Source organism: Ammodytes marinus (genome assembly GCF_949987685.1).
Source record: "Ammodytes marinus genome assembly, chromosome: 1".
Lineage (NCBI taxonomy): Eukaryota > Metazoa > Chordata > Actinopteri > Uranoscopiformes > Ammodytidae > Ammodytes > Ammodytes marinus.
The window spans coordinates 36,395,928-36,408,427 of NC_137230.1; the positions used below are offsets into that span (position 1 = coordinate 36,395,928).

At 40.3% G+C, this 12,500-nt stretch overlaps 2 protein-coding genes across 2 annotated transcripts in view; one reads left to right on the forward strand and one right to left on the reverse strand.

Moving 5' to 3' along the window:
• The window catches only part of znf710b (zinc finger protein 710b), a 51,938-nt gene extending 51,074 nt beyond the window's left edge, over nt 1-864 (forward strand). Inside the window, exon 6 of the mRNA XM_080029236.1 lies at nt 1-864. This exon is cut by the window's left edge and continues 1,532 nt beyond it. The gene's annotated coding sequence lies outside the window, so the exon portion shown is untranslated.
• Nucleotides 865-7,614: 6,750 nt separating this feature from the next.
• Nucleotides 7,615-12,500, reverse strand: part of LOC307253786 (isocitrate dehydrogenase [NADP], mitochondrial-like) — a 16,277-nt gene continuing 11,391 nt past the window's right edge. Inside the window, exons 9-11 of the mRNA XM_080031955.1 lie at nt 11,538-11,635; nt 9,855-9,947; nt 7,615-9,163 (exon numbers count right to left, since the gene is read on the reverse strand). Of these exons, the coding sequence (XP_079888081.1) occupies nt 9,079-9,163; nt 9,855-9,947; nt 11,538-11,635 (276 nt within the window). The 3' untranslated portion in view covers nt 7,615-9,078. The remainder of the gene's footprint in view (nt 9,164-9,854; nt 9,948-11,537; nt 11,636-12,500) is intronic.

Here is a 12,500-nt window from a genome sequence, read left to right on the forward strand (position 1 = left end):
GTAAATATTTTGTGTGGCCACCATTATTTTCCAGCACTGCCTTAACCCTCTTGGGCATGTAGTTCACTAGAGCTTCACAGGTTGCAACTGGAACCCTCTTCCACCCATTTATGACAGCATCACAGAGCTGGTGGATATTAAAGACCTTGCGCTCCTCCACCTTCTGTTTGAGGATGCCCCAAAGATGCTCAATAGGGTTTAGGTCTGGAGACATGCTTGGCCAGGCCATAACCTTTACCCTCAGCTTTTTTAGCAAGCCACTGGTCGTTTTGGAGGTGTGTTTGGGGTCGTTATCATGTTGCAATACCACCCTGCGGCCCAGTTTACGAAGGTTGAGTGCACGTGGTCAGCGTCGTACACAGAGGTTGGCTTTGGAAAATAGACGTATGAGTGCTGCCAGCATTGCTGAAGGGCTTGAAGGGGTGGGGGGTCAACATGTCAGTGCTCAGACCATACGCCGCACTCTGCATCATTAGAACATCATACTGGTCTGCATGGCTGTCATCCCAGAAAGAAGCCTATTCTAAAGATGATGCAAAAGAAACCCCACAAAAAGTTTGCTGAAGACAAACAGACTACGGACATGGATTACTGCAACCATGTCCTGTGGTCTGATGAGACCAAAATACATTTATTTGGTTCAGATGGTGTTAAGAGTGTGGAGCGGCAACCAGGTGAGGAGTACAAAGACAAGTGTGTCTTGCCTAGAGTCAAGCATGGTGGTTGGAGTGTCATGGTCTGGGGCTGCATGAGTGCTGCCAGCACTGGGGATCTACAGTTCATTGAATTCTAACATGTACTGTGACATACTGAAGCAGAGCATGATCCCCTCCCTTCATAAACTGGGCCGCAGGGCAGTACTGCAACATGATAACGACCCCAAACACCCCTCCGAACGACCACTGGCTTGCTAAAGAAACTGAGGGTAAAGGTTATGGCCTGGCCAAGCATGTCTCCAGTCTTAAACCCTATTGAGCATCTTTGGGGCATCCTCAAACAGAAGGTGGAGGAGCGCAAGGACTCTAATATCCACCAGCTCCTTGATGTCGTCATGAATGGGTAGAAGAGGGTTCCAGTTGCAACCTGTGAAGCTCTAGTGAACTACATGCCCAAGAGGGTTAAGGCAGTGCTAGAAAATAATGTTGGCAAAACAAAATATTGACACTTTGGGCCCAATTTGGAAATGTTTTCTTAGGGGTGTACTCACTTTTGTTGCCAACAGTTTAGACATTAATGGCTGTGTGTCGAGTTATTTTGAGGGGACAGTAAATTTACACTGTTATACAAGCTGTACACTGACTACTTGACATTGTATCAAAGTGTCATTTATTCAGTGTTGTCGCATGGAAAGATATAATGAAATATTTGAAGAAATGTTAGGGGTGTACTCACTTTTGTGAGATACTGTATATATTTTTTTTTTTTACTGAAAGTGCCGGCTACATACATTATTTCGTACAGCAGAAAAACATAATTTTAGTTTTTTCAAATGATAATACAAATGCAAAAAAAAAAGAAAATTGCACGCACATTACTTTTGGCCCATTTCTTTTCAACCACAAAGTAAGCCATGTATTTTTTTTATAAATAGTATATCTGCATCTTGAATTTCATGAATTAGTTAACTTTAATTGCTATAATTTATAGAAAGAAGTTACTGAGAAGGTTTGGAATTGTTAATCCTCTTGAGGTTAAAAAATGTCTTGTTTTGGTACCAAAATAATTGCAATTGGAGCCAATTTTGAAGAGAAAATATAATTTTTATGGCACTTTTTTCATATTCAAGTGGCTTACGTTTTTCATAAATCTTGGAGCAGAAGCGATGTGCAAAGTGTAAAATTTGGAGCTTGTATAACCATTTGAAAAAATTATTTCACGTTTGCTGCTGATCTACATTTGCAACTAATACCCAGGGGGCAAAGTGATTTTATGGGCATGGGCTGTTGTAAAAGGTTGTTCACCAGAAATGATATCTAGGACCTTCAAGGATCACAACCTGGGTGGACAACCTTTTACAACATGCCATGCCTGGTTTTCCCCCCCAAAAAAAGGCGGTTTTGCCACCTGGGTATAAAGCTTCTTCTATCGGTGTCAGTTGTTTACTCATAATTTGAACTTCGGAGAACCTTTTAACAGTTCCTAATCCTAGTTGCTATCCATCAGTGTGGGGCTGTATATGGAAAAATAGTTGTTCCCATTTCAAGTGGATGTGAGAGTTTTATTTTCTCCTTCTAAATTGAACAATTCAATAGAACAATTTTGGTTAGATTGTCAAGAAACCAGATTTTCTTTTCTTTTTTACTTGAATTAAGACCCTCAAAAATTCATGATTTGACTGCGGCCATTTTGGAAGATGGCCCAAAAACTTTCACACCAATTTGAAATGACTGACCCTGCGTTCCAATCCCCATACTATCTACTATTTAGTATGGTTCAAAGAAGATGTAGGATGTCTTGTGGCCAGATTTAGTATGGTTAGAAATACCCAGGTGTCTTAACTACATCCGGCACCTGAAGTAACGTCACATCGACGGAGCCTCCATATGAAAACAACCGGGGATGAGACGGATATAAAAGCAAGAGGCAAGATCAAGGCGCAAATGTTATGATGAAATAAATAAGTTAAAGTATGTCCCAATTGTATGCCTACTACTGCATCCTAACTAGATTATTTTGATGGTCAGATGTAGTATGTAGAATAGAAAAGAGAGAGTATGCGATTTGGAACGCAGGGTGAGTATCCAGGCACCACACTACCAGTTTAAAAACACGCAGTTCTGTTCACATGTGTGTACTCTTCTTATTTGCCTTTTTTTAAATTAGATTTTTCTCATCAGTGCACTTGCTTTCAAAAGCTACTGCTGTCTTGTTAAATGTCGTCTGATATCAGAAAAACAAATGTACAAATGAATTTTTTTTTTATCAACAATGAATTTTCTGTTTTCACAATGTTTTAGCTCTACATCAATAACCCTAATCCCCCTGTAGTGAATATACCGCTCTAGTTTTTTTTGAATTTCTGAAATTACAATACAATACAAAGAAAGCACTTTTATTACATTGAGAATTTCAATTTGTTCCTGTCAAAGCAAATGAACTAGGGGGGGTTAAAAAAAATGTGGTTTAGGAATTTTCCCAACCCCCCCTCCCCCCCACTTTAACGACGATATTATTAAACACAAAAGTAATATACTTTCTCAATAGTTTTTTTCCTGTGTACTGCAGTTACCTTCATATGAATATTTCGCAGTTTTCAGATGAAGAATGAAGATTTTTTTTTTGTCTGTAGTTCCAGCATTCCTAAAGCTATAGTGTGTAACTTCTGTCGCCCCCCATGAGGAATTCTAAGTAATTACAACAACACTGTCGGTGCATCACCATCTACATGAGGTAAAGCCTTCAGTGATGGCACATGGATTTTATACCTTCTGCTGTACGTCCAGGTTTTTTTTTCTTAGCAGTAGAAACAACAACTGAAACATTTCTTGGGCTCTTCTTGGGGATTTTTCTGAGCTCCTGCACCAGTGTCAGTGTCAGGGGGGGAGAGAGACACCAGTTTGTAAACGCTGCCATACTGAGAAATACAGAGAGAGTTTTGTGGAGCTGATAAAAGGCTTAATCAACTTTGCTTAATCAACTCATTTGGCGATGGCTTTAATATAATCAACATTCATTCTTATAAAAAAGTTACGCACTATAGCTTTTGAAAATCCAGTGCTGCTTTTCAGTTCACTTTAAATTCAGTTCATTCAGAGAGACAGAAGATATTAACATTGTATAATTGGGTTAGAGATTTCAAAACAATAAAAAAGACATTGTTATATCTTGGATTTTTTAGAATTGGATTAAAAGTGGACTGACAGTAGCCTTGAAATTCATTCTACTAACGTCCTATTCATACTAAAAGCTCTACTGACGTCCTACTCATACTAAAAGCCCTACTAACGTCCTACTCATACTAAAAGCACAACTAACGTCCTATTCATACTAAAAGCCCTACTAACATCCTACTCATACTAATTTTGACATCAATTTGAGTATGTTGTGGTTGTTATGCGAGTTTGTGTAGGTGAGAAATGCCCGGATGAGTACTAACTTCCGGGAAGATTTTGTGTATGGATCGATAGGATACTTTCCTACTCAACCGCCCCACAATGCTAGCCTGGCGCTACCAGACCATCGTACTTCATTTCATTTGTACAGAAGGTCTGGAAGTGCTGTAATTGGCAAACGTTCACTCACTTGGAGGCGGGTGTCTGTTGAAGTTTAAAACTATTGGATCTGCTCAGTGCCACTCTGGATATGCCAACCAATCGCATAATGTTTGGTCGTGAGCCGGCTTCTGACGGTGCGTTCAGGGAACTCGGACATTTCCGACTTCACTACATATTGTAGTCTATGGATCTACCGGTACCTGGCAACGGTAACTTGTTTGAGCCTAACCTTTAGTTATTTGGATGAGAAAGGTTTTAGGCGTCCATACTTTCCCGAGCAGATGCACTGGAACACAGACAGGTCGGAACTCGGAACTACCAAGTCGGAAGTTTCCGAGTTCCGAGCGTAAGGGAACGCAGCATTCAACTGAAACTGGAGCGCGACTTCGACCCTCATCGTTCTCAGCCACTTCCTCTGTTCGCTGATTGGATACTTAGAAATCTGTTCGGAAGAATCTCACTAATACGCCCCACCACCAGACTGACTACTGAAGGGAAAATGAAATTTGGGCGGAAGTAGGTAGGCGGGCGGAGCCAGGCTACCACAATGCATTGCGTCTTTTCAAACGGCACAGATTTTTTTTTTCAATTCTTTATTGCTTCTGTATACTTCAGTGTAAACGGTCTGACGAACCTCGCATACACAATGGATGGTTAAGTAGACAGTACGTAGTATATACACGTTGAGTATGCAGGAGGGAGGACGTTAGTAGGGCTTTTACAACACAGCCATTGTCTTATTTTGGGGATAATGTTGAGCTCCCCCTGTCCTGCCATGTAGGTCAGTTTGAATATGCACACACACACACACATACACATACACATACACACACACACACACACACACACACACACACACACACACTAAACCATATGAATGGTTAATACTAGTTCTTTTATTTTGAAATTGAGGAATTATCAAACTGAGGCCTCATGGAAATTGACCATGAATTATTTAATAAAGGTTCTCTTAGTTTGAAGGATGGTGAGTGGTGGTGTTTTAATCTGTGTGTGTGTGTGTACAGGTATATTTTTAAGGACCAGTTTTAGCTTTTGACGATCGTAGTGAGGACATTTTGTCCGGTTCTCACTTTGGGACAGGCCTTTAAAGGGCTGTTTGAGGGTTAACACTAGGTTTTAAGGACAGGCCTTTTAAAGGGCTGTTTGAGGGTTAACACTAGGTTTTAAGGACATGCCTTTAAAGGGCTGTTTGAGGGTTAACACTAGGTTTTAAGGACAGGACTTTAAAGGGCTGTTTGAGGGTTAACACTAGGTTTTAAGGTTCAGGTATGAATTAGGTTTATGTTAGGGTTAGTGTAAGGGTTGGGGTTAGGCATTTAGTTTTGATGGTTAGGTTAAAGGTAAGGGTCTAGAATGCATTATGTCAATGAATGTCCTCACAAGTATAGCTGTATAAATGTGTGTGTGTGAGATCCTCCCTGGAGTCTGGTATTTTTAGCCACTGTAGCTTCTCTAGGGATAGGGGAACCACTTTGTTCCAGACTGAAATATCTTTTAACAATTATTAGATGGAATGCCATGAAGCAAAGAATCCTTCCACAGACATTTATGTTTCCTGTGAGAATCAGTGGATCATCTGACTTTGACTCTAGCGCCACCATGAGGCTGAAATATGTGGTTTTTAAGTGAAATATCTCAATTATTTGATGGGTCAAATGTTAGGGTCGAAATTGCAATACGAGTAAGTACAATGAAATATACACACACTGATTGTGTCCAATGTCGCCATCTGCTGGTGATGCACTGTAGTTGTTATCCCAGCAGAAAGAAATGTTAAAAATGCTTTGTCAAAACCATAGACAGTCTGACTATATGCCATAGCAGCCTGTATATGGTTTTGAGACAGTTTTTTATTTAAGAAACAATAAGGTTCATAGATAAAATTGAAATTGGCATGAAAGAACATTGAAATTAAAGGTGCAGTGTGTAATGTGACATCATCAAGTAAGTTCTACAAAGTTCTAGAATGCAACGCTCCCTGGGTAACCCCAACCCTTTAGAATAATAACAGAAGCTACAGTGGCCTTCAAGGACAAGAACAATTCTAAATTTTAAACAATGCCCCTGATGACATTCCAACTATGACACGTTCAAGATGGCGGCACTAGGCCTTGGTCCAAAATATGCAGACATTTGGACATATATGAGACCCTTTCTAAGGAAAAATAAATAATACAAAAAAAAATGTTCAGCTATTATGCACTAAATTAAATGTACTTATGGATATTATAATTACTTTCTACAAAATCTGCTAGGAAATAAAACCCAAAATTCTACACACTGCAGCTTTAATGGGCTGCGTCTTAAAATGTTCAGCAGAATCAGAATTAACTTTATTTGTCATTGCACATGTCACAGAGCAACGACATTTTGTTTACAGTTACACCCCGCCAGGAAACATAAAAAGACAGTGACCAATAACATGGGGAGACAGGAGGGATACACTGATACACTGATGGGTCGTCTAGTGTGCGCTGCGCAGAGGTTGTGTTCAATAATTTACTATAGCCCTCCGAGGACGTTTTAAAAATCAAAATAGCTGAAGAATTCCTCGATTTGGAAAAATATTACAGCCATTAATTAAAACAAGCACACAGCACTGTGTAAATGCACCACTAGACCAAGGCTCATAGGTCCACGTGCAAGAAATTCAAATGTGAAATAGGGGTTGCGTTCCGAATTGCATACTTTCTACTATATAGTATGTAGAAAAAAGATTTAGGATGTCCCGATTCTTGTGGCCAGATTTAGCATGGTTAGAAGTACCCGGATGTCCTACTTCATGCGGCCAAGATTGTTAGTGTTGAAAAGTGCATCCTATTTGGGCGATTCTGACCCACAATCCAGTGCGCACGTGAAGTGACGTCACATCGACGAAGCCTCCATATGAAAACAAACGGGGGTGCGACGGATATAAAAGCAAGAGGCAAGATCAAGGCGCAATGTTATGATGAAATAAGAGAGTAAAGTATGTTCCAATAGTATGCCTATACTGCATCCTAACTAGATTCTTTTTATCGTCGGATGTAGTATGTAGAATAGAAAAAAGAAAGAGTATGAGATTCGGAACGCAACCTTTAAATGAAATCTCACAAAGATGGCGTTTACTGCTAGTGATTTTGATGCTTTGTGGCGCCCTCTTGTGGAGGAGTTAGGGGTTGAATACTAGTTCAACATGCGATGGAAAGCTGCATTCCTTAAAGATGGTAGATCCAGTTTTAAAACACAGCCTAGGCTCTGTAAACAGGTATATAAACATAGGGTGTCCCCGTGGCTAGGGATAGGGTAAAACGTTTTACTTTTTGTTAACACTTTATTTTAAAAAATAGTACAAAAAAATATATACAGTCAGAAATTTAAATTGTTTTTCCAAAGCCATTTATTTTACCTGTTTTGAAATGTCTCAGTACATGAGTTCAAAAGCATAACAATATCATTTCAACGTCAAATTGAAAACTATTTGAAATAAAAGTGCAAGAACTGTGTAGTAGAGAAATATCTCTATCACAAAAACCAAATAAAATAAGGCAAGGCAAGTTTATTTCTATAGCACAATTCAGACACAAGGCCACTCAAAGTGCTTTACAGGGGCAAGATTAAAATACATAAAACACATTAGAAAAGCGAATGAATAGAAATAAAATAAAAATTGCAGGTTAAAATGGAAACAGAAAAGTCTTCAGACTCGATTTAAAAGAACTGAGGGTTGCAGCAGACCTCAAGTTCTCTGGGAGTTTGTTCCAGAGATTTGGTGCATAAAAACTAAAAGCTGCTTCTCCTCGTTTAGTCCTAACTCTAGGGACTGTAAGTAGACCTGTCCCAGACGACCTAAGGGCTCTGAACGGTTCATAACGTATCAGCAGATCGGTAATATATTTTGGCCCTAAACCATTTAGTGCTTTATAAACCAACATCAGTATTTTGAAATCAATTCTTTGAGTGACAAATAAGTTAAAACAACATGGCTGCTTTTTGAAAATCAAGTTGGGTTGTACGTTAATGCAGCACCAACAATTGTACAGAAAAGACTGAAAAGTATTTCATGATTAACATTAACATTAATGGGGCGCTCTGGTGGTGTTGTGGATAGAGCGTGTACCAAATTGGCTCCGGCCTTCGTTGCAGTTCAAATCGCAGGTTCAAATCCGACCCGTGGACCTTTACTGCAGGTCATCCCCCCCCCCCTCTCTCTCTCCCTCTCTCTCTCTCTCTCTCTCTCTCTCTCTCTCCCTCTCTCTGTGTCTCCCCATTTCAACTCTGTACTGTCTAATAAAGCTTGAAAATGCCAAAAAATTATCTTAAAAAAACATTATAATTCTTTTAATTCATAAAAGTACAATCACGTCATTGTGCAATATAAAAGTTGGTCCGTCGGCAACAGAAAAAGGAATGTGGGCTATACAAATAGAAACATTGCAAACGTGGTTCCTTCAAACTGGATGTAAAAAGTTCATACAAAACGAAGGTTAAAAATAATCAAAACATCTTTATATCAAAAAAGGTTAATTTGGGGGCGCCCTTAGCTCAGTTGGTAGGGCGTCCCCCCCCACGGGCCTCGGCCAGCAGCGGACCCGGGTTCGATTCCAGCCCGCGGTCGTTCTCTGCATGTCACTCCCCTCTCTGCCCCATTTCAACTCTGTCTCTACACTGTCAATAAAGCATAAAAAATGGCAAAAAGAAAATCTTAAAAATGTTTTCTTATAAACTTGTATACCAACTAGAATTAACTTTTAGTACCTTAACCTGTTTCGACTGCAATACCTACTAAAAGTTCATAGAAAATTCAAGTTAAAAATCTACAAACAGTTTTTAAATCGCTGCATTGTTAGGTTGGGATAGTTGTTCAGTTGCCCAGAGCTATGTCCAGGTTTGTCTTGATGGCGTCCATGAAGTCTGTTGTGTTGACGTAATGTTCATTCAGTTTAACGCTGCAGGGAAAATCACAATGCATGGGTAAGATGAGCTGCACACACACACACACACACACACACACACACACACTCTCTCACTCACACATACAAAGAGAGACACACAGACACACACACACACAGACACACACTCACACACATACACAGAGAGACACACAGACACACAGACACACACACACACACTCTCTCACTCAAACATACAAAGAGAGACACACAGACACGCACACACACACACTCTCACACACACACACACTCTCACACATACACACACACTCTCACACATACACACACACTCTCACACATACACAGAGAGACACACAGACAGACACCTTCACATACATGGATTCATACAGGTTTTTAGTGATATCCAAGGACTTCTCTACCACTTTCAAGTTAAAAATAAGTATTTCAAGAACTTCAAAGCTTAAAACATGCCATTTAGAAGGTATTGAAAAACTTACTTTCCAGTAAAGTGTTCAGATCTCAAACAAATTTCAAACCTCGAGAAACACCAGATTTAAAAACTAAAGCATCTTACAAATGGCCCACACACTCACACTCACACACACACGCACACACGCACACTCACACACACACACACACACACACACACACACACACACACACACTCTCCCTCTCACACACGCACACACACACAAACACACACACACACACACACACACACACTCACTTGGGCAGTCCGTGGATGCATCCTGCTAGATCTTTGGTCATCACTCCGCTCTCCACAGTGTCCACACAGACTTTCTCTAACGTGTGAGAGAATCTACAGACACAAAGGATCATGACGGGGTTATCTTTGATCTTTGGAACGTTTTGTTCATTCGCTCATTAAATTGCGCAGCGCCACATTTTTACTCTCGTGGCTTTTCCCTTAAAGGAATACTTCACCCATACGGAACCGGCGTTCTATCATTATAAAATCACTATTATAATATAATGAATGAGGTTTTTCTTCCCTCAGTCTTCCCTTGGCCCAGCTGTCCTGTTAATCCTAACCCTTACTGTGATGTCACAAGAAGGAAACTGTAGTGTTAGACAGTGAGACCATAAAACACTCTTTCTGCCTTTTCTCAGGCTAGGATGATCCGATAAAAAAATAAAAATAAAAATGCACATTCATACTACATAGGATCTCCGAGTTCAATACACCTTCACTGGTGAAGTCGGTCTTTAAGCACATCATACACAACAAAACTAAATATACAAGAATAAAATCCCCCTTTCAGTACCATGGAAAGTACAGAGGTATATAAGTGCTCTCTCTCTCAATCCCTAATGATTATTATTACTATATATGAATTGCTAATATCTCTCTCTCTCTCTCTCTCTCTCTCTCTCTCTCTCTCTCTCTCTCTCTCTCTCTCTCTCTCTCCCTCCCCATTGAGACCAGAGACTCTTTTTCAAGGGAGACCTGTTACCAATCACACACACATTCATACACCGATAGCAGCAGCTACCATACAGGGTGCAAGCTAACTATCGGGAGCAATTGTGTTCAGTGTCTCTTTGCTCAGGGACACTTGGCCGCCCCACTGTTGTAAAAAGCGCCATTCTGCCAGGCAGCCCAATATTAAATACATTGGTTCCCAAACTTTTTTCTGCGGGGAGTGGACCCCCTTTTGTGAGTAAGTAAGTTATCTTATAAATCGTACTGTCGGAGCCATAATGGGAATATGGAAATAATGAAATGGAAATAATAATTGATACAGCTATGATAAAGTTGAGTTGGTATTCTGTCTGTCTCCCCCTGTAGGCCAGGGTTGTTATTGTATTCATTCACCTAATGAAGGGATTTAAATCACCTGGTTGTATGTGAAACAGATGAGAGTGAGACGGGGAAGCGGCCAAGCGGGACAGTTTTTTGACCGCAAATCGCAAATGTTTGTTTCAGAGCGAATTAAGAAGGATACTTTTGTTTGAAGCTTTGCCTAATAAAGCACTTTTGTTTAAACTTCAATTCAGCGATTGCTTTGTTTGGATTTTGGATTGCGCGTCATCTACCCCGCTCCTATAGTGGCATGGGGCGGCAGTGGCGAAGTGGGTAGGGAGTTCGCCTCTGGTGTGCAGGGTTGGAGGTTCGATCCCCCGTCTCCCCGCCACATGTCGAAGTGTCCCTGGGCAAGACACTGAACCCCGAATTGCTCCCGATAGTTAGCTTAGTTAGCTTACACCCTAGTGCTAAGCCTACCCTGCGTGGTAGCTGCTGCTATCGGTGTATGAATGTGTGTGTGTGATTGGGTGAATGTGTACAAAAACAATGTAAAGCGCTTTGGGTCTGTGATAAACGGAGATATAGCGCTATACAAGTCCATTTACCATTTACAATCTCTCACTAAAAGGCCACTATACGAACTTTATCAGGTCCTGGTTGCCGTCCAGTTTGCCTCTGTGCTCCAGTCCTCTTGTCCAGGCAAAGATACTGGCGATCGGGTTGGTGCTGGTTTGTTTCCCCTACGGAGCAAAGACACAGGTAACAATATAGGATAATTACACTTTAATACATTTAAAGGGGCAGTGTGTAATATCACATCATCAAGAAAGTTCTACAAAGTTCTAGAATGCAACGCTCCCTGGGTAACCCCAACCCTTTTGAATAATAACAGAAGCTACAGTGGACCTTCAAGTACAAGAACAATTCTAAATTCTAAACAATGCACCTGATGACATTCCAACCAACATGGATTCCTCCATAAGACTTGCCTGCTCAATGTACAAAATGTAATATTAATATTTGTAATTCTCCGCTCAGGAGGATAATTCAGATTATTGGCAGAGGTGATTTTACACCAATGAGGACATATTTATGAATGAAGATATTGATTTTAGCTAATTAATTACTTAAAATGTTACACAGTGTCCCTTTAATGTCCTGTGTATGATGAACATTCAACAGGACACGATCAACAACTTGATCAAATGGTGGTCACACCAGATACTGACTGGTTTTCTGCCCCCCCCCCCCCCCCCACACACACACACACACACACACACACCCAACCCCATAGTTCAGTGCCTAAAAGTAAATGTCTCTTTTGTCCAGTTGACAAGTTTGCGTGCGGTCAAAAGTCCACATCACACAGAAAAAGATACGACTATGCAAATACCTGAGTACGGTTTAGTTTTATTTTATATGGGAAGGTCGGAGAGAACACATGTTACAATCAGCTCTAAAAGAACACTGCAACTGTTTTTAACCTGATGCCTTTTATTTATTTTTAATTTGTTTTTTTTAGCTGTATGTATTAGCTTGTTTCTATATAGCCTGTTATGAAGTGTAATTTTAGCATTATAGTGTCAATTGTGGTGTACTTTGTTT